This window comes from Mytilus galloprovincialis, chromosome 4 (assembly GCF_965363235.1).
Source record: "Mytilus galloprovincialis chromosome 4, xbMytGall1.hap1.1, whole genome shotgun sequence".
Taxonomy (NCBI): Eukaryota; Metazoa; Mollusca; class Bivalvia; order Mytilida; family Mytilidae; genus Mytilus; species Mytilus galloprovincialis.
The window spans coordinates 55,596,174-55,620,162 of record NC_134841.1 but is presented as its reverse complement, the minus strand read 5'-3'; the positions used below and the strand labels follow the sequence as shown (position 1 = coordinate 55,620,162).

The following is a 23,989-nucleotide window of genomic DNA, read 5'->3' as shown; positions in this document are numbered from 1 at the left end:
AGACAGTATGTCATTCCGCCCAGATTTTTTGCTCACATAACAGACAGCATGCCACCATTTCAAGATCTTGATTTATTTAAATAAGTACATAATTTATTCTAAGAACTTGTTTGTCCGATTGTATATGAATTAGAAGTCGTTTTAAACAGTTTTATAGTACTACGGGCGACTGACCCATGTCAGACAGGTTCGTGGTTCATATGAAGCAAAATTAATCTTACATTTGGGTATTAAGTTACTAGTAATTGTTCATTTGTTGTATTCTTCTAGGTGTGTAATTTATTGTTATTGCTTGGTCCTTATGATTGTTATTTTGCAATACACATATATTAAGCAGTAAAACTATACATTCTAGCTATTAAAAGACCCGAGGAAACAAAATGTGAAACAATTATAACAGAAAAAACAGCAACATGATTTAAACTGATAGCTGACGACCCCCTCATAATATGTAAAACTCTCGACTTGAAAAAAAGAAAATTCGTAGGAAAGCATTTCAATAGAGATACTTTTTTAAATAATTGGTATTTATATGTATTCTTCTCTTTTATGACATTTTAAAAGTTTGTTATACCTAGGGAAATAGTTTGATTTAGTGAAAAGACGCCATTAACAGTCACAGAAAAATATGATTTCGTTCAATGTCAAAATATAGGTATTAACAGAATATAGGACTGAGAATGTCTATATGTGTATATCGAAATAATGTTTAGTTGGGTTTTAATTTATTGATAACAAAATCAATATATATATATATATACCGATAAAAACAATATTCAAAGATTTTATTACAGTGTTGAATTGATAACCTTTTAGAATGCGTTAATTTAAAGGATTGACAATTCTACTCAGATCGTATCTAAATGTACGGTCTCGATAAACATCACCTTAAAAGTTGGAATGAGTTAAACTCGTTTTTGATTAGTACAGACAACCATCCAACTTTCAAAATGACAGAAAACATTAAGATATGTCATTTAACAATTAAGTACAAAGACCTGGCTTGGAACAGGTCCACGAACATGTCACTGAGTTAGGTTAGATATCGGCCATCCAACTTTTTGAATCTCGATCAGTAGACTGTACACAATAGAAAATACAGCATAAACAATACAGGAAAAGTATTTCCTCGGGAAATGGTGGTAATATTAATTTTTCTTTTGGGAGATTATCACATAAAACAAAATCGTAGGACTGCGGAACGAAAGCACTTTGCTTGATCTCTATAGAGCTTCAAAATCAGTTTATTTGAATTAGGTTAATTGTCACTATTTTCAACGTAGCCTACTTTTCAATGCATATGCTAACAATATTAATCTGGTATCCGAGGAAATAAAAAAGATAGGAATCTAGTATTCATAATAAAATATTAATTAACTGTACAATTTGAAATAATTTCCTAATTGTATTTCAAACATTTGTTTTCTAGTGTCTTACTGACATTTATTAAGTATCATAAATATATACTTTGCAAACATATTGACAAGTCGTAGAATTTTTTTAGAGTTTTTAATTGAATTTTCATACATTCTATCTATATTGTTCTTTTATCATATCACATTTCCTTAGAACAAATGGAATTACAAATCTGAATGACAACATAAATTTACAAAAATGTGCGTACACCCCGTGCAATCAAATGATCAGAATTTAATAGCAGATGGTAGATTTTCTAAACTCAAATGTGTTCTATAACATCGGACGCTTAGACAAATCGTCTAAATGAAAATAGATGTTTGACAGGCAAATACAAATGGTATGCATTCATATAACCCTGTACCAAGTCAGGAAATTGGCAGTTGTTATCAAGTAGTTAGCTTAGATGTATGTTGGCGGTTTTTTTGGTTGCACAGTGTTTCTTCAGTTCCGTTGTTTACCTCCTATAGTTGATGTGTGCCCATCGCTTTTAGTTTGTAACTGGATTTGTTTTCTATAAACAGCGATATACTTGTTGCCTTTATTTAGTATAAAGGTGTTGTGTGAAGGTAACACACCAGCTTAAGTTTAAAACTTTTAACTTTTTATTATTGAGCTAGTGCTGTATCGATATCATCTCATCTGATGATATTTAGACAGATGATGTACAAAAAAAGAAAAAATCAACGAGCTAGAATAACAAACTGTTACATATAAAACAAATAAGATAATATTAAAAATGATACCATTTTGGGAAAAATGTTTTACATATTTTCATAATTTGCACTTTCATTTCAACACCAACCACGTAGGGTTATGATACAAGCTCCAAGGATGGTTCTCAGATTTCTGGAAACATTTCTTATTACAGAAAAAAAGTCATCATCACATAAGCATATCTGCGTACTTAATTATAATCCTGATACCTTTGATAAATATTGGGCATACATGACGACCTTCATGGTATGTACCGCGTTTTCAATACCAGCTCAGGCCTTGTAGCAGGAATTGCAAAGATTAACACAACAACAAACAAACAACAGTCAAACTCGTAGATAAAAAATAAACTAACAACGCCATGGCTAAAAATAAATAAGACAAACAAATAAAACCGAAAAATAATAGTACAGAAGACACAACATAGAAAACTAAAGACTAAGCAACACGAAACCCACAAAACACTGGGAGTGATCTCAGGTGCTCAGGAAGGGTAAGCAAATCCTAACTTTCTAACTTCTTATCTTTCTTCCCAAGAAGTTTCTGTAAGAGACGGTGTGAACGCTGGTTTCACTCGGTATTGGACATTGTTGTGTTTATTGTAATCACTGACACATATTTTTGTTTTCGAAACAAAAGGACCAGTGCTATTGAACTTCTGCATCCATAGTTAAACGTTGTCCATTTTCAGTAGCAGAAGCTGATTCATCGGAATACAAAGTAATAAGATAACTGTTCACTTAAACATAAAACATAAAACATGCATGTTTGATATTCTTATGAATTAAAGTTGATTCATAATATCATACATATACCAATGATAACATTAACTTAAATTGTAAGTATCCTAGTAGTTCATTATAACTGAATGTAAACTATTATAAATTCATCTTACATGTAACGTCTAGTGCTCTTTACTAAAGAAATAAAATGAGAATTTCAAAAAAAATCGGTGAAAAAAAATATAGGAAGAATAAAAGAAAATTTAGATTAAAGCTGTTTACCGATGTTCTTTACTGCTGTTCAAATGACTGTACCAAGTCAGAAATATGACAGTTGTTGTCCATTCGTTTGATGTGTTTTATCATTTGATTTTGCCATTTGATTAGGGACTCTCCGTTTTGAATTTTCCTCGTTCAGTATTTTTGTGATTTTACATTTTGCTTGTCTAGATACACAATACATGTACACTGTATTACAACTTAGTTTTCGGTAATAACACGGGCTATACAGTTCCTTTAGACCCCGAAACCTACGTATTGTGTGCTAAGATTGTCGACTGACGCGCCCCAGAGCCCTAACAATGAAGTCTAAGAGTCCTTTGAATGCACCAGGTGTTTTATCAGTAAAGCATGGGTCTCATAATGTGGAACTAAACGATAAGATTTGGAAGACACCTGGAGTCCAGAGCACACACGGGCTATACAGTTCCTTTAGACCCCGAAACCTACGTATTGTGTGCTTAGATTGTCGACCGACTCGCCCCAGAGCCCTAACAATGAAGTCTAAGAGTCCTTTGAATGCACCAGGTGTTTTATCAGTAAAGCATGGGTCTCATAATGTGGAACTAAACGATAAGATTTGGAAGACACCTGGAGTCCAGAGCACACACGGGCTATACAGTTCCTTTAGACCCCGAAACCTACGTATTGTGTGCTTAGATTGTCGACCGACGCGCCCCAGAGCCCTAACAATGAAGTCTAAGAGTCCTTTGAATGCACAAGGTGTTTTATCAGTAAAGCATGGGTCTCATAATGTGGAACTAAACGATAAGATTTGGAAGACACCTGGAGTCCAGAGCACACACGGGCTATACAGTTCCTTTAGACCCCGAAACCTACGTATTGTGTGCTAAGATTGTCGACCGACGCGCCCCAGAGCCCTAACAATAAATCTAAGAGTCCTTTGAATGCACCAGGTGTTTTACCAGTAAAGCATGGGTCTCATAATGTGGAACTAAACGATAAGATTTGGAAGACACCTAGAGTCCAGAGCACATGTGATCTCCAATTATTTGACAAAAACAAATAAATTTTATATTTCAGACAATGAATATTACGTTAAACTGCAATTAAAGTTTGGAGCTTTTGTGTTTAGTTTCCTTTTAAAAAAACAATTGTCGTTTGTTTAATCAAAACATAATCTTTTGCTCAGGACACAAGTAGAATATCAGGAGACCTTATTTGTACAAGAATTATCTGTATCAATGATATTTGTACAATTGTTTGATTATAACAAGATAAAAATCATTATATCAGGAACCTGCTGACTCGGCGTTTATTAACAACTTGTATTTATGATAGTCCCAAGGTTTATCTTTTACAAAAAGAACGTCATCAGATATTCTGATAATCGTTTTGGTATAATAATTATATTGGTTATATAAATTTGTTCTAATTGCATTTATAAGAACCTCATTAACCCTAACAATCCCCTAAGTCCCGCTGCTAAAATTCATTAGTATGAGAAAACGGTTGAATTGATTTCAGAAAAAATGGTTTCTTTCAACAAATATTCCGACACTAAGCGGCAATCAATTTTCCCACTTTAATATGCAGTAAATGATAAATTGTTCCCCATAGGGATTTTTATAATTTTCTTGTACACAAGTTCAAGATAGTGCACTTTATAAATCTTCCAGTAAACCAATAACGAGTTTCAAGAGAAAAAGATAGCTTTTGATAATGATATATAAGTTTTAAAGCAATTTGTTTGGTTTCAAGGATAGTTAGAGCGTATGCAATTTTGAAGTATTATAATAATAGTTATCAAAAGTACCAGGATTGAAATTTATTACGCCAGACGCGCGTTTAGTCTACATAAGACTCTTCAGTGACGCTCATATCAAATCAGTTATAAAGCCAAACAAGTACAAAGTTGAAGAGCATTGATCATCCAAAATTCCAAAAAGTTGTGCCAAATACGGCTAAGGTAATCTATTCCTGGGACAAGAAAATCCTTAGTTTTTCGAATACAGTTTCCCATCGATTTACGAGTTCTTAACAGCGGTATACTACTGTTGCCTTTATATTTCTGCATGTGCAGCACATTTGCGAATTACTTTCTTGGCCCTAAAATTTGTGTCATTGGTCGTTCTTGGTAAAAGTAAATCTAGAAATGCGATCCAGACACACCAAATATAAAGTATTCTTTTCCGTTTTCTCCGTGTGTTATCGATATCCAAGGTTTGGAAAGCCTGAAAGATATGGTAACCATTTGCTAAGGGCAAAGTTATCCTCTTTAACCAAACAATTATAACAACATATAAATAATTCAATGTATCCATGTTGTATGTTTATCTTAGGTGAAAATCGCAGTTCTCAGTCTTTATTCTATGTGTTCTTTACTGATTGTTTGTCTTTTGGTCGTTTTTTGGGGAATTTTTAACCAAGGTCTTGTCCGATGGGTTTGAAGATCCAATTGGTACTTTCCGCCTGTTTTTCATAAGGTAGAAAATATACATATATTTTCATTGAGAAAATTTTTAATCAATAGTGTTGCACAAATGACACAAATCTATTACTGTTTTTCTATATCTTACAGGAAAATATCACAGTCTCGGTAATATTTCATAAGTTGACAGACATGTAGGAGTCTTAGAATTGCCGCATTCCAAAGTGATTCCAATTTCTAACAATAGCACTATTCTTTTTATGATTCTGTTATCTTCCTTAATCAGAAGGCTTTGTCCTTTCACAATACAAAGTGCTAAATAGTTTACCCAATTGCAGTTTAAATTCACTTCTACAAACTGATCAACTGCGAAACAATTTTATCTCAATGCTTCAGTGAAAGCTTGGAATAACTAGTATGAAGTTAGTGCAGTAAAGTAAAACGAATGCTTACCATCCAAGTCAATTTCGGTTAATCAGCGCCTGTGTCATAAGTTCAATCAAACAAATCCCCTATTAAAGACCAAGGCACTGCATATGTTTCAAACATGTTTGGCTTGGATATGAAAACTTTTATCATAATAAAATTTTATAATTGATTAATTCTTAACTTTGTTTTGTTGGTCAATAATTAAAGGCTCCAAACATCTAAGCGCGCAATCGATTTTTAAGCTTGCGCATAGGGTCATCGAGTTAAAAATAAGTAATTATACAGAGTTTTGAGACTGAGTTCAAAAACCACAACCAATTTATTCCCCAATTTTAGTTCCAAAATAATTTCGTCGATATGTTGAGATTCTAAGTTGTTACTGTTGAAAAATTGTTAGATGTTTACTTTTTAGTAGTGTAAAGTGTGGATAGCTTTTCCTCTGAAAGTTTGTATTCAATTACACCGAACTTCAATGAGCTGATCCTAATGACCGCTATTGTGGTCTTTAAGTATACATTCTGTGTTAGGACGTTGTTTTAACTTTATCATCTCAGCAACGTGTTATAGTATTCTTTTATTTGTCTTTTTGAATATTATTATTGTTTAGATTCTTTTTTGGTGATGTCTTTTTGACGTGGCTCTGATCTTGTTGACCCTGTCATTTTGCTATGGCAAATTTTTCTTTTCATGTCTTACATTTTTGCTAATATTCTCTGTCTATATGCCTTTTTGTGTTTCTTTGTTACATATGACCAGGGGCGGATGCATGAATTTTCGAAAGGGGGGGGGTGCTAACTCAGGGCACCCAGGGCAAAGGGGGGGGGGGTGCAAAACATATGTCCCGATACAAATGCATTGATCGGCAAAAATAAAGGGGGGGGGGTGCGCACCCCCGGAACCCCCCCCCTGGATCCGCCACTGTATGACTATGCTCTGTATTTATACATCACGTCATTGTGTTATTGTGCCATGGTACAATTTTGTATTCTTGTCTTAAATTTTTGCTAATGTACTTTGTACATCGTTTTGTGTTTCCTTATTAGGAACTTTTGGTCCTCAACGCTCTTTAACTTCGTACTTTATTTGGCCTTTTTGACTTATTTTGATTTGAACGTCACTGGTGGGTGTTTTGAAGACGAAACGCGCGTTTGGCGCAAACACAAATCGATGAAGAGTTTATTTACAACCACTGGGTCGATGTCACTACTGGTGGAGATTTTACTTCCCGAGGCTATCACGAGTCCAAGTGTCAGCACTATTTTGTTGACATGAAATATCATTGATTTGGTCATAATCAAATAATAGTTACATATAACGTGACTCTGTACTAATACATTGCGTCATTGTGTTAGGGTAATTTTTGCTATTTTGCTCTGTCTATATGCCAATTTGTGTTTCTTTGTAACTTATTGTTTCTTTTCATTGTGATTAATATTATAACACAATGTTGACTGTTGTACCCAAATTTCTAACATTTTTACCTTTTGTGTCAGTTTGTTTTGTTCACACGTTGTTGTCAATATAATGAAATTGTATGCGACCGCCATACAAGTGAGAGGTTTAGCTAGCTATACAACCAGATTAAATCCACCATTTTCTGCATAAGAAGATGCCTGTACCAAGTCAGGAATATGACAGTTGTTATCAATTCATTTGATATGTTTGAGCTTTTAATTTTGCAATTTGATTAAGGTCTTCGAACTTTCCTCGGAGTTTGGTATTTTTGTGATTTTTCTTTTTCTTACAAATAATTGATGTTTTGAAATCCTGCACATTTTCAATAAAGGAATACAGGTATTGAAAATTACGTAAATGGACAAAAGGCACAGGACAAACAGTCTCAGGACAAAAAGTCACAGGACAGAAAGTCACAGGACAGAAAGTCATAAATCCAAAAGGACAAAACACCATAGGACAAAAAGTCACAAATATTTTTTTGGGAATATACTAGAGAAAGTTCTTGAAATAATATCTTTATATTTCTTTTATTTAAAAACGTTGATAAAACACAATAAAGAAAGATTTATCAAATTTTAAACATTGAAAGGATATATTTCTTGACATCGTCATGAAGCAATTTAATTACCAATCCACTTTCACAAGCTGTTTTCTTAACAAATCTATGATCAATATTGGGCTTTTTTTCATAATAAATCTTGTTTACAAAATTGCTTATATGATAATTAAACAAAAATAAAAAATCACTTTTGTCGAGCCTTCGACTTTAGTCGAAAAAGCGGGACATATCGATCCTACATTCCGTCGTCGTCGTCGTCGGCGTCGTCCACCAATATTCACTCTGTGGTTAAAGTTTTTGAAATTTTAATAACTTTCTTAAGCTATCCTGGTTTTCTACCAAACTTGGACAGTAGCTTGTTTGTGATCAAAAGCTAGTATCTAGAAGGAAATTTTGTTGAAACTTTGTACCTGTTTATCCGTATTTTACTTATAAATGGATTTAGTTTTTCTTCCAGTTAATATTACTTACAGTCTGCAGTTAAAGTTTTTAAAAAAATTATTAGATTCATAAACTATCCTTGATTTTTACCAAACTTGGACAAAAGCTTCTTACAATCAAAAGATAGTATCGAATGGAATATTTTAATTGATCTTTTTCTTCATTTTTGTTGAGCCTGCAATAAACAGCAAAAGTAGGCGAGACTCTGGGTCTGAACCTTTACGATTTTTTTTTAAATAGTTAAAAACTGAATTTTGACTTTTTGTCCTGTGACTTTTGGTCCTAGGCTTTCTGTCCTGCATGCAATATTTTGTATGAATTCGTACTGACAGTCATTGTTTTGGCTTTTTGTGTTCCCCGTGTCAGTAAATCCATAACAGCGCTCTGGACGAATAACATTTAGTAAGTGCATTTTCATTTTAAAGTCGACAAAAAGATTAAATGATAATTTAAACATGAAAAAGTGCTATGAACGTTTCTAGACTGGCAGCATAATGCAGGTTTTATGTCTTATTTATTGAAAGAATCCCATAAATATCATTTATGAATATTGATAAATGAATTTGGTTCATAAAAATAATAAATTAACGTCTTCAAACTCACCAACTAAGAAAATTGTGAATGTAATTCCGTAGCTTGTGTATATAATAAAATTTCTGGTGGGAAATTTAGGAAAAATGACACAATCATTTATCATTAATAATAGTAAAACAATATCGTATAGATCACTTTATTAGCATCGGCGTCATTAAACGCCATTAATCAAAGACAAAATTTAAACGCAAACACTTTAGTACCATTCTGTACTTCTGCGACAGAAGATAATTAATTAAATTCCACGAAATAACATCACTTATAAAAACATTTATTCCTTTTATTTCATTCTTTGACCGAAACTAATTACATTTGTACTGCAAAGAAATAAATGTATCAAATGTGCATCTTTGCATCAGGTCTGTTCTTGCAATTTTATAAGTTTTTGATCTCTATAATAGTGTTTTAAGTATAAGTATATATACATACATTTCAAATGAAATGTTCGAGATGATATTATCTATATTCTTGAATTTGTTAGAGATAGGGAGTTTCTGTATTTAATGTTATTCATGGTTTCTTTCAACAAGATGAATATATAAATAATGCTATGACTTTACTAAAAAACGAATGCAATTTCATGCATTTATAAAGGCTTCATTTGTTATGTTATATAATAGGCTATTGACGTATATGTTGAAATCTGTTTTCATGAGTCTATATTGGAACCATCTTGATCTCGTAAAACCTGTGGTATTTTTTTTTTAATTCTTTAATTGCATTGTATTTGTTTCTTCTGGTGAAATGTTAACCGCAATCTTATCTTCTTAAATTTTTTTAGACTACTATGCAAGTTTGCTTTGCACTACCGTATATTGCTTTCCAAAAACCTTTAAATTTAAAAAAAAAATACACAGAATACTATTATTTGGTTGACATTTTCAAAACAAATCGTTCACGATTAATCTGTTTGTATATAGCAATACTAGTGAAAAAAAAAATTCTTTCCAGATCGTCATTAATTATAGATTATCGCTATTTTGTGCATTTTTCCTTTCATCTTTTTTTCATATTTTTCATATCATGCTACTCGCTTGCATTTCTCGCTTTCGCCGTCCCGGCTCAAGCGAGAAAATCAATCTCGTTGAGATGATCAACGATAATCTATAATAATCGTTGATCATCTTAACGAGATTGATTATGATTATCGTTGATCATCTCAACGAGATTCATTATGATTATCGTTGATCATCTCAACGAGATTGATTTTTGTTTGAGCCGATAGGGCAAAAGCGAGAAACGCAATCGAGTTGAGATGACCAATGATAATTTGTTTATCGCTATTTTACCTATGACGACGTTGTCAATTTCATGTCAATTTCATTAGCAACGCCACGTGCCTCCTTAGTTTCTAGCGATAATTTTCCATCTCAAGTGAGTAGCATGATATGAAAAATTATCACAAAAAAAGATCAAAGAAAAATGCACAAAATAGCGATAAATTGAAAATATTGAAGAAAGTAACAACGTGATGTGTGATGAAAAATACCTTCCAGCCTTCTTAATCAAACAAACCAATTTTCTTGACCTACTTTTCATTGGATGTGAAGTCATCGGCAGTAGGAGTGTATAGTTTTATAATTCTTTCAAATATGATTTAGTAGGAAATTCCAGGATTGATAAAATACTTAAAATATTATGCATCTCACTTAAAATGTTTAATTACATTGCTAACATACTCTTACAGTTGCCATATAAATGATATAATGCTGTCAAAAATGCAATTATAGATACTGTTTATTTGAAATATATATTAAGCAAAGCACCTCTATTTTTTTTTTTAGATTGTCAAATTAACACTTTTTCAACCTTTATATGCAAAACAAATTCCAATTTTACCTCATCTGCTCGAAAGGATGCATATGCGATGTATTGCCGTCATCTTAAAAAAAACTTTCAAAGTTACAAAACACTTAATAAACAATCTTAATATTTAAATTGTCCTCTTATCAATACTATTAAGATGGGTAGATTCAAGACCGAATGCGAAGTTTTAACATAAAAACTCCAAAAGCCTTAAGTGGTCGTGTGGTCTAGCGGGACGGCTACAGTGCAGGCGATTTGGTGTCACGATATCTCAGTAGCATGGGTTCGAAACCGGATATATACAACTCGTCTAAACATCAACCCAACAATGTTAGATCTGTAAAGTTTTCGCAAATTTTGTGTTCTTCCCTCGCCGGGATTCGAGCCCATGCTACTGAGATATCGCGACACCAAATCGCCTGCACTGTAGCCGTCCCGCTAGACCACACGACCACCTTGGCTTCATAAAATGAAGCTTTCTGTGGCCGGGTGTTACCTTTCCACGTCAGTTTTAATCTAGCGTCGCACTACAGTACATGATATATATATTTATCATAATTATACTTAGACTAAATAACATATAAATATTACCGTATGATAATAGCATGAAATTGACGTAAATTCCATATTTTTCGAATTGGTGCTTAGCGGGCTGATATGAAAAGTTTATCACATGTTTCGATTGTTATCACATGCCTTTCCGTAACGTTATCACATGGCATTCCGGTAATACTCGGCCCTTTCCGGAAAATACACCTCAGTGCTACGTTTTCAGTGAAAAACATTACAAAGTAGTGTACAAACAATTATTTGAATACTGGAAAGTATATTGTTTAAAATAATAAAAAAATTAAAATTAAAAAAAATAAAAAAATTATTTTTTATAAATGCATTTTTTTAGTTTTTCTGAAACATAATTTAGAAAGTTTCTTTAAAAAGTTGAGTTTTCCAAACAATGATCATTATGTATATTGTTGAATTATTTTTTTTGTCGATTCGTCCGTATAAAAATGTTTTTTTCTCTCTCTCTGTTGAGGCATATGATAGAAAGATTTTCATATTGAATGTATCAAATTTTTGGCCCGACGGCCGTGAACTTTTTTACTCTTTAAACTTCGGGAACCACGTAAAAGGATCAATATATGAATCTGTTATTTTTCTCTACTGTTGAAGCATATGATAAAAAGATCATAACATGTCATTTTTCATATCGCATGTATTATCAGCCCTCGGTCAATATCAGCCCTCGAGCTATGCGGCTCTTGGACTGATATTGAACCTAGGGCTGATAATACATGCGATATGAAAAATGCCATGTAATAATCTGATAATATACGTCTGAACCAGTGACAACTCTACAACAGATTTATCCATCGGATCACCAGCAGTGATGGTGATACCTGGCTGTGTACATTGTGTATATACTAGATATTTAGATTTTTAGATATTTAATCTTGTCAGATATTGATCTAATATTTGGTACGTAATCGTTGTAAATGAGATTCCACTGGAGCTTCGTTCTTATTGGTATACTTTTGATAAAATTAATTACATTGCATTTGAAAAAAATATATAGTTTTATGTTTGATTTTAAGATATTCTAACTGAAAATAAAATCTTCAGTTCTACAAGGCGATGTTTGCATTGTTTCAGTTGACATATTTTTACTTTAGACCCAGTTAACCTAGACAATTTCAAGAAAATAAAAATATTTCAAGGATTTAGAGTTCATTTCCTAATGTTTGTAGATTAAGGTTTTGCTTTGCTTGCTTGCTTTGTTTTTATCAATGGTTGCCCAGGCTTTGTGGTTAAGATTGACACCTGAAAACAACAGGAGTAAAACCTGTATACTAGTGCATTTTATCGCACCGCTGGTAAAATATCACGTTGTGATTGGTTTCGCGCCGTCACGTGGTGACCCCCTATGAGACCGTAGGGGGTTAGTAAATTTCATAGGGGGTTCATGACGCGTAAATGGTGACGTCATCTATTAATGTTGTTGTGTTTCATTGTTTTTTTACAACAAAATGCGACAGAAAAAGTTCAGCGTGCGATAAATTCGTTATACGGTTAACTACTGACCCCCTACGAACCATAGAGGGTGAATAAAATCCATAGGGGATTCGGCCTTCGGCCTCACCCCTATGGATTTTACTTACCCTCTATGGATCCGTAGGGGTCAGTTGCGAACCATATAACTTATGATATTTAAATTTTATTTGACATTATCAAATAATCAATTTTACCTATATACAGGATAACTCCGTCTACTTTAATATATTAGTCCGGCGGCTACAAGCATATTTCAGACGAATTGTGCACATCCTGCTACAAGCATGAAATTTGGTATAGACTTTCCTCAACTATTACTCTTTTATTTCAGATAGGGAGGCATTTGAAAAAAAATGTCTCACTTCCGGTAAAATCCAAAATGGCGGACGTCATACTTGAATCAGCCTAATATCGAAGGCTAGTACTTGAAAAGGTGTTATTATCATGCTACTAGCATAATATTTGGTACAAACCTTTGTTATGTTCTACTTTTGGTATATTTTATAGATTAGATGTCTTCAAAAACCCTACTTCCGGTTAAAATCCAACATGGCGGACATTGTACTTAAACAATCGGAACAACTCGGCCTTTCTGGTTGCACGAAGAAATAACAATCGGAACAACTCGGCCTTTCTGGTTGCACGAAGAAATAACCTCGTATGCATTAGGCGGAGGAATCATTGTCCGGAAAATTTTCCGATTCGATTCAAAATTATATTTTTTCGACTGGACTGGTACATTTTTTTTACCACTACTGATTTAACTTGCTCCTGTCCGGAAAATTTTCCGATCCGATTGAATTTTATATTTTTTCGACTGGAATGGTACAAATTTTTTACCATTACTTATTTACTTTGCTCCTTCTTTCGCGCCAAAATATTTGGCAGAGTTAAAGTTCTTGATTACTGTGATATGTAACCAAATTATAGCGCCACCTGGAGGATAGAACTTCTTTGTGTCGCGGATCACTACAATTCCGGCCAACAATTTAAGAAGAATTTCTCCGTAGTGCATACGAGGCTATTGTACTGCGTAGCGAGAATGGCCGAGTAGTTACGATTGTGTACTTAAATAAGCTTATTTTTTAGGGAGCGTAATTGAAATGTGTTTTAACGTATTGCTACTATCATTACATTGTGCAGGAACCTTTCTTTGGTGCTTCTGATGGTTATAATGTATAAGACATATGTCTTAAAAACCCTTACTTCCGGTAATATACAAAATGTCGGACATAGAAATATCAATTAATTATTCAAATATTCAACTTTTTTTTTAAATGTAAAGAAAATGATTTTTTTTTTGTGCTGGTCATTAAACTTTTGGCTTTAAGTTATCCCCAAAACCACTTATTCTATCATGTTGTAAATGTTTAAATATAGAGTTGACACTTCCGGTAAAAATATGACGTAAATTTCATCGATGAGTCCTCAATCCATTTCTTCGATGTAGAGTTTTGGATAGATTGGTTAAAACAAAATAAAATCACTATAGTACTAAAATATATTTAAAATTACTTCAATTTTCGGCCAAAAATAACGATCACCACGACATGCACACATCGCAGTGCACGGGAGACCCGATTTTCCACATTAAAAATGACCGCGGCATCCTTTCTTACATCCATAATGTACAAACTTCTGACAAAATGATGAGGCCTCAGAAAGAGTTTTCAAAAGTTGTCCTCTTTGTCCCCGCCTAAAGTGGTAGCATAAGAGCAGTGTGCATGTCGGGTGATCGTTATGTTTGGCCGAAAATTGAAGTAATTTTAAATATGTTTTAGTACTATAGTGATTTTTGTTTTTGTTTTAACCAATCTATCAAAAACTCTACATCGAAGAAATGGATTGAGGACTTATCTTTGAAATTTACGTCATATTTTTACCGGAAGTGTCAACTTTATATTTAAACATTTACAACATGATAGAGTTAGTAGTTTTTGGAATAACTTACAGCCAAAAGTTTAATGACCAGCATAAAAAAAAATCATTTTCTTTACATTTTAAAAAAAGTTGAAAATTTGAATAATAAATTGATATTTCTATGTCCGCCATTTTGTATATTACCGGAAGTAAGGGTTTTTAGGACATATGTCTTATACATTGTATCCATTAGAAGCACCAAAGAAAGGTTCCTGCACAATGTAATGATAGTAGCAATACGTTAAAACACATTTCAATTGCCCTCCGTAAAAAATAAGCTTATTTAAGTACAATGTCCGCCATGTTAGATTTTAACCGGAAGTAGGGTTTCTGAAGACATCTGATCTATTTCATTTATCCAAAAGTAGTAAAAAACAAAGGTTTGTACCAAATATTATGATAGTAGCATGATTATAACACATTTGTACACACAAGCCTTCGATATTGGTCTGATTTAAGTATGACGTCCGCCATTTTGGATTTTACCGGAAGTGAGACCTTTTTTTCAAATGCCTCCCTATCTGAAATAAAAGAGTAATAGTTGAGGAAGGTCTATGCCAAATTTCATGCTTGTAGCAGGATGTGCACAATTTTTCACAAAGCCGCCGTACTATATTGTTTGTAGATGTCAATCATAATTACGATACTTGAGCAAACAGATATACAAACAAAGCAAGCAATGCAAGCAAGCAAGCTAACCAAACTCTTACTCTGCATGCAATAGGAAATTGACTAAAATGTTATGTGGTGTGTATTGATTTTTAAAAGATGGATAGTATAAGAGTTTCAACATCATATTAAACTTTGTTAACTAGATACAGGCGAAACCCCGGTTGAAATAGAACAAAAGAATCGAAGCCCTTTGTTAGAGAAGGCGATAAATGCTTACTGTAATGTTTACTATAGTAACAAAAAAATTAAAAGTTAATAGAAACAAATAAAATGAAAACTTTCTTCTCAATTACGAAGTGTTCTATTTTAAAAACGCCATTTGCATAAGGTTTCAATTTATCTATTGCATAGTTAAGCAGAACAATTAGATATCAAGTCAACGACAAGGGTATCTATCAAGTTGGATGTAGAAAATGCATAACCTCCGATTTTTTTGAAAAAAATACCACGGACGGAGAACATATCAATCTATAAGTTCAGTAATTTTCGTGTCCGCCCTTCCATTATGTGACTCAAGAAAATTTAAAAAATAAATGGGTAACAATTGTATCGAAAAGAGAAAATCGAGTGCACCTTTTTATGTTAGGGCGTGTTTGAGTTGAATATTTTGTCTTGAAAACGTACAAAGGAAGAATATTTGATACATCATCTCGCTTCAGATTCTATCATTTTTATATAGCAAAGCTACAGGTTGACTTTATAACCTAAAAGATCACGGTACTAAAAGATGAAATATATTGGTCAAGTGAAATACCTATCTAATGAATCATAAAAACAGAGTAGGTGTGTTCGAATAGCTATTTTGTTTTACTAAAAGTACTTGACGACAGTCTTTCAAGTTGGATGATGAAAATGCATATCTTCGAAAATTAATAATTTTGTGTGTGTGATAACTAAGGTTTATATCCTTCAACCACTAAAAAAATCTAGTCCACGAAATATTCCACGAAATATTTAATTAGAATTTTTAAAAATATTTATGAATTTTCAAAAATCCCACCTGACAACCGATTAGACAATAATTCTAAGTTGAACCAATGCAGGCAAGATCATTAACTGATGCTCATTAGCTAGTATATACATTTGTCTTTTAAAATACAACTGACATATAAGGATCGTTATGGTGCTATGCGGATAAATTTATCGGTTTTCAAGAGCAAAATTGGTAGCGCGGCATCCCTACAATGGCTTCCATTTCTACGATTGTGAAAATTAACTGGCGTAATGGGGAGATAATTTTGACGAAGTAGAATCCTGACTGTATATGCTGTATATTTTTCTGTTCCATATTTGTGTTAAGTACTGCCTGGTTAGCTTGATTTTATTTCAGCCCAGCTTGCAATAGATGATGAAAGTCGTGTGGTAAACATAACATGCGTACCAAGAAGAGAACCTACTAGATTGCAGCACTTTGGCAAAAAAAATGTCATGTTAGAAAATAATAACCCAGGACTTAAGAAAACATGAAATGAAAGCAAGGTTAGCCGATCTACTATGTTCGTTTATTTGGTTTTATTGGTGAAAATTATAATTTAGGATAAATGATGGATATAAGAGCATTTCATGTCAAAATTTATTAAAAAAACGTATTTAAATTAACTTTCTCTAGATAGTGTCAAGCACCAAAAATCCATTTATCAACAAACGCGATAAATTGAAAATGAAGTGTTAATTTTTCATAAGTATTTCATTATTAATAGACTTCGTGATTTTTTTTAAGCAGATAAAACTGCAGACTTGTTAAATTTACACTTTTAGATAGAAGACATAAATTAAATTATTTTAAAGTAGCACAAACAAAATTTACGTTTTTGCAAACTGACCTCGCATTTATTTATTGACTGATGGAAAGACAAAAAATAAAAGAATTTGGAATCTGTTATTTTCACAAACATTCAAATTAACCAGCTTTTCAATAATGATTATTTCATTATATATATGATTGAAGTCTTGTTCTAAGGTATATTAAGATGTGTTATTTGGCTTTTTAAAAACTTTTTTGGATTCGAGCGTTACTGATGAGTCTTTTGTAGACGAAACGCGCGTCTGGCGTATTTACAAAATTTAGTCCTGGTATCTATGATGAGTTTATTTACGAGATGTTTCAGCTTTGATATTGGTATACAAGTGTTTTATTTGGGCGTTTTGCTCTTTGCTATTGTATGCATACATTCGCTGTGCTGTGTCTTCGTTTTGTGTGCTTTATATATAGTCGATATTGATGTTAATTTGTTTTGATGGTGTTCAGTCTTCTGTTTGCACTGATATTTTTTATGATGTGTATTAGAAAGTTAGAAACTTAGTTGTATTTAGATTTTTTCTTGTATAAGTATTGTTGTAGATATGCATTATACATATTTGAGCGTATTATTGAGCTAAACTTAAATGAAATTATACGTTGCTATCGTGGAAGTGTATGCAGGTGCGTAGTGAGGTGTTTTAGTCTTGCTTGTTTGTATTATTATTGGTGTATAAATGTGTTGTTGTCTCGTATTTCTAATTTGGTCTTTAGTTTACAAAGATATATTGGGGAAAGTACTATTAAATCACAAAATACTGAACTCCGAGGAAATTTCAAAAAGTAAAGACCCTAATCAAATGGAAATATTAAAATCTAAAACACATCAAACGAATGGATACCAAAAAGTAAGATCACAAAAAAACTGATCTCCGAGGAAAACTCAAAACGGAAAGTCCCTAATCAAATGTCAGAATACAACAAGTGTCATATTCCTGACTTGGTACAGGCATTTTCAAATGTAGAAAATTGTGGATTGAACCTGGTTTTATAGCGCTAAACCTCTCACTTGTGTGACAGTCGCATCAAATTCCATTATATTTACAACGATGCGTGAACAAAACAGACACAACAATTAAAATTGTCAAAATGGGGATACAGCAGTGATCACTGTGTCACAATCTCAATTAGAACAAAAACAAACAAATATTTAACAAAGAAACACAAAAAGCATCTATCAAATTTAATGACAACTGATGGTAGGTTAAATACCAAAATTTATGACAAATGCGATGATTTTAATTTTCCTATAGTCACCTTTCCATTTCTGTGTAGCAACATCCCAGCGGCACCACCATATGAAGTATATGTGTCTCAATTGATACGTTACTCTAGAGCTAGCTCAAAGTACGTTGATTGTGTTGAACGAGGTATACTGCTTTCTCAAAATTTGCTAAGACAGGGCTATGAATCAATCAAATTAAGGTCATCACGCAAGAAATTTTACGGTCGCCATCATGAGCTGATTGGCCATTATGACAAAAGTGGGTCAGAAATCATAACTGAAATTCTTCTTCAGTCAATAACCTTCCATCATTACCAAACTGAACAAATGTAATGTAATTTTTAATAAAATAGTTTGCTGACAAAGAATGCTTAAAACATATCTAACTTGAATATCTGAGTAAATAAATTGCATGTCATTGTTATTAATTATATACTTAGAGTAAAGAACTTTTAAATTTTACTGTTTGATAATAGCATTAAATTTATGTGAATTTCATTTTTACCGAAATTGTGCTTAGTGGGCTGATATGAAAAATCTATCAACTGCTTCCAGTTATTACTAAGTATTGCATTCCTTATGTAACATTATAGCATTGTACTTAGATGTCACTAGGAAAATTCTGGACAATACACCTCAACAGTACATTTTCAGTGAAAATCATAACAAAGTAGGATATAACACAAATATTAGGAAGCAGGAAAATATATTATGTAAAATGCAAAACAAATGATACATTAAATGCATTTTATTCAAATATTTAAAAAAAATCATGTCTATATTTCTTCTGCTGAAGTATATGATGAAAAGATAACATATCATTTTTCAAATCAGATATATTAACAGCCCTTTGTCAATTAGAATCCCAGAGACTTTGGCACTTGGGCTGAGATTGTACATTTGGCTTATTATACATCTGATATGAAAAATGCCATGTTATATTCTGGTTATATCATATTTGTTGTTCGTTTTATGGTTTTAACATCAATCAGGACATTGGTATTCTAGTTTTCTTTTTTTACATTTTGTCATTTCAGAATTTTTTTTATCATGCTCTGTAGGATTGGTGTTGCTCACATCTACATCATTAGGTCTCTAGTGGATAATTGTCTCATTTGCAATCATACCTTATCTTCTTATTCTAATGTTTGCAGTTATGCTTAAATGCACCTTTAATAGTTGTTCAAAAGCAAAACAGCAAAATATTATTTCACTTAATAAAAAATTGATAGCTTAATTCATATTAGATTAGTTGAGAATATCCCAAGTGACAAAGAACAAAAAATTCATATTATCTCACTTATAACACTTTTTATAAAATTAATTGTTTTAGGGCCTAGCCCAAGTTGATATTGTTTTTCTAAGATGAACAAACCTCATACCTCCCTAGGCAAGAGAAATGAAAGTGTTATTACAGTATTTTCTTTAACTACCATAATAGTACATCATGCTGCAATTTCTCATCCTTTATTTTAGAATTGCATGACATAATAAGTATTTTAAATAATTAATTATTTATTACATGGCATGCTAATTGTTAAAAGCAAACTATTAACAATGATTTTGCTTTTAACAAGGGAGGTATGAGGTTGGTTCATCTTAGAAAAACAATATCAACTTGGGCTAGGCCCTAAAACAATTAATTTGTTTCGGTGAACAAATCTTCATTTCTCTCTAAGACAAAAATAATAAATGTATATCAGCTCATCGTATATTATTTTTAAATGGGAGGAAAAGAGGTACTTAGTTGAGGTTTAGGAATTTATGAATGATGTTAGAGTGTGGTTTTTTGCCTATGATACAGGGTAAAATATTTTGCCACAAAACACCTGTTTTATCTTTTCAAATAAGACTTCAATAGCTCATAAAAGGTCATTTACCAAAATTTAAGCAGATTCTGGATTTATTTTCTTTCCGTTTGAGACCCAAATGAAAGGTAAAAGTCTAAAGTCAACCTTTTCCCACCATTAGTCTAAAAGTAAATAGCTTGAAAAGGAGCTTAATGACCTATCAATAATTAAGCTTATTTTGCTCATTAACTAATGCTTTTTTGGCTTCTAGTATCAATTTTAAAATCTTGTTTTTTTTAATTTCATCTAAGTACACATCTATAAAACATACAACAACAAAAAATGTACTAATGAGTATTAGCTTAATTAGTGTTTATTTATCTATATTTTTTTATATCTATAGGACATTACCAAGGAGGCATTAGATTTCATACCTAATGGTAGGTATAATGGTAACTTTTTTGTATCCCTAGCCACAGCAATATGCTCAAATTTCTCACCTAATTATACACTGATATCTTTATTTGTAAGCTTAGCCTAAGCAATGTAAGATTTTAGACCTAATTAGACACTGATAACTTTCTTGTAATTCTATATATAGGTAGCATCATCAATATGCTGAAATTTATCACCAGCTGAAAAGTTTGTTTTGATGATGCTAACTGCAATTGGATTAAGATTTTCATTATGTAAAAATGGAAACAGTGACACACTTCCAGTAAAGACACTCTTACATCATTTCCATACAGAACAATTGCACATAAATCCCATATTGAAGCAGACAGCAAAAATTAAAGCATTTCATTTTAATACTTTATTTCACATAACTTGCACCAATACACATGTATTAGATTTGTAGACAGCTGGTACAATATTGAGCAAACAAAGCTTGGTTACGATAAGTCAACACATTTAAGCTTTGAAGTCCAAGTTAAATACTTAAGATAAGTGTAAATTTAAACTACGACACAATTCATTGATGTTTTAATGATTTTACATTGATAACTTGAAAATTACATGTATTTGCTATTATTTGGAGTTGTTTCAATGCATTTGTTACCCCATTAATTGTATAGGTAATACCATCTACGTGACTGAAATAATCAAATAGCAGGCAGATCTATGCTTCACATTGGCATGTACTGTTGTACTGACATGAACAGCTCTTCAGTTTTGAACTAATTGAACCCATAACAGCTGTCTAGTTAACAAAAAACAGTCTTTCTTTTTACTTCCTGGTTTTATTAGATAAGACCATCTAACTGTTGTCCTTAAGAGGGTGACATTCTACAGAAATTGGATCTTAGCTATTTTTATGAAAGAACGTGGTATATTTTAATGGTTCTAAAAAAAACCAGCAAAGTCCACATGCTTAGCTATTACCCTTACTAATACATTATTTCTTATGAGTAAATTCTTGTAGTTGATGAACTATTTCTGAGTCCACTGAATCCATCATTTCATTAAAGACACTTTGTCCATGTAATAACTGACAGGCTCTGAGTTGAGAGAGTAAATATTCTCGGAGAGCAATGGTATGTACTGGATCCTTCTTTGATAACTGAAAAAATACAGTAAACCAGTCAGTGAAACATGCTGTGAAAAATAGCAATAGAGATTTCTGCAGACATTTAATTGATTGATTGATATATGTTTAAAGTCACTTTCAGCACTATTGACTATTTTGTTGCAGTAAGTTTTAATCAGTGGAGGAAGCCATAGTGCACAAAGAGTACCACTAAAGATCAGCATGAAAACTGAAATTCTAGTCAAAACTAGTTTTGGGGCCTATTATAGCTTGCTATTCAGTTTAAACCAAGACTCTGTGTTGAATGTCGTACTTTGACCTATAATGGTTTACTTTTACAAAATGTGACTTGGATGGAGAGTTGTCTCATTGGCACTGATACCACATCTTCTTATGTCTAGTACAAAGTTTTGTTTAGGGGCCAGCTAAAGCCCACCTCTGGTTACTGGATATTCTCACTTTGTTGAAGACTCATTGGTGGCCTTAGGCTGTTTTCTGCTTTTTGATCCGGGTTGTTATCTCTTTGATAAATTCCCCATTTTCATTTGTAATTTTATTTTATAGTATTGATAAAAGTAAAAAAAAAAAAATACAATAAATCACATAAAATTTAATCTCATTGTATTGGTAGAAAATGTGTTAAAATATTAATTACAAACAAGATTGATTAGTAATAAGAAATTAAAAGGCCCTGAATATATGGCTGTATGTACAGGGGCTAAAATTTAAATTCTGTGATAAGGTTCAAAGATACTTCTATTTATTAATACAATTTCTTGGGATTGGTTTTATTGGTTGCAGGAATTTGGTAATATCCTAAATGTAATTATTTTGTGATGGGATTCATTAGTATTTAGATTTTGCCATTATTTATTCTGGAATTCAGGATAAGACCCCCTCATAGGAGTCCTAGCCCCTCTTAATTTTTTTCTTAACAGTAATACTTTTATTCATTGTTTGTTTGTTTGTATAGCATTAACTTGATTATCAGTGTCTTCTGGTACCTTAGTTTTTCTTCTATCATGTTCTGTAATCTGATCTGTCGCCTCATTTCCACAATAATACTCGTTATCCTCATCTGCACCATCATCATGAATCACAAGCGAACTACAAAAGTTATAAATAGATTTACTATAAATAGCACCATCATCATGAATCACAAGGGAACTACAAAAGTTATAAATAGATTTACTATAAATAGCACCATCATCATGAATCACAAGGGAACTACAAAAGTTGCAAATAGATTTACTAAAAATAGCACCATCATCATGAATCATAATGGAATTACAAAAATTATAAATAGATTTTCGAAAAATATCTGCACCATCATTATGAATCACAAGGGAACTACAAAAGTTATAAATAGATTTACTCTGAATAGATTATAAGTTTAAACCATGTCATCAGTGTACTAAAGCCCTCTATGTAAGGATAATCATTGAATAAGCCATTCAATTCTTTGAAAATAAAGCAGTTCAATGTTATTACATGAGGAAATTGAAACACAAATTATTTCCCTGATGAAAAGTTGATGGAAATTAATTGTTTAAAGAGGTAAAAGATGTTGTTTTATCTTAAAGGTCAGAAACTGCTTGTTCCCCTACTTAGCAGACAACATACTATTAACTAGCCCTATATAATAAAAGAAAATTTTAAAATGAGATCTATCATGAAAATCAGTTAGTGTTGGTCAGGGTATTTAAATTTTTGAAAGGTGAACTGTCCAATTGAACGAATGCAATATCTTTTGTCCTCTGTGGAGTTCAATCAATGAAAACTTAAAATTTCTCTTTGAATTTTTGTTATCATAAACTAGGATAAATACCAACTGATTATGATTAAAGGTTTTAATTCCAGCTTGCAAAATAAGTGTTTAATTGTAAATCACGCCTTTTCAAAATAACCTGTGTATTCAGATGAAGATTTCAATTTATAAGGAATTGTTAAAAGAAAGTTGTTAAATCCTTATTGGAAAGTTAAAAAAAAAAATGAGAATTAACCAAATCTTTCAGATAATATTATCTCAATAGTATAAACAAGCACCTGTATCTGCTATCAGAGGTTTTTCCCATCATGCAGTTTAAACCAACTGTTCCAAACATGTCAATAATGAAACAGTTACTGATTGGTTCAGGTTAAATAATTGACCTGCAATGACTCATCGATCACACAGGAAGCAGTCTGCAGA

General features: G+C 32.2%; 1 protein-coding gene across 1 annotated transcript in view; it reads right to left on the bottom strand.

Annotated features, from left to right (window-relative positions):
- Positions 1-21,069: 21,069 nt before the first annotated feature.
- LOC143072478 (importin-11-like) overlaps positions 21,070-23,989 on the bottom strand; it is a 75,866-nt gene continuing 72,946 nt past the window's right edge. Inside the window, exons 25-26 of the mRNA XM_076247404.1 lie at positions 22,803-22,905; positions 21,070-21,831 (exon numbers count right to left, since the gene is read on the bottom strand). Of these exons, the coding sequence (XP_076103519.1) occupies positions 21,667-21,831; positions 22,803-22,905 (268 nt within the window). The 3' untranslated portion in view covers positions 21,070-21,666. The remainder of the gene's footprint in view (positions 21,832-22,802; positions 22,906-23,989) is intronic.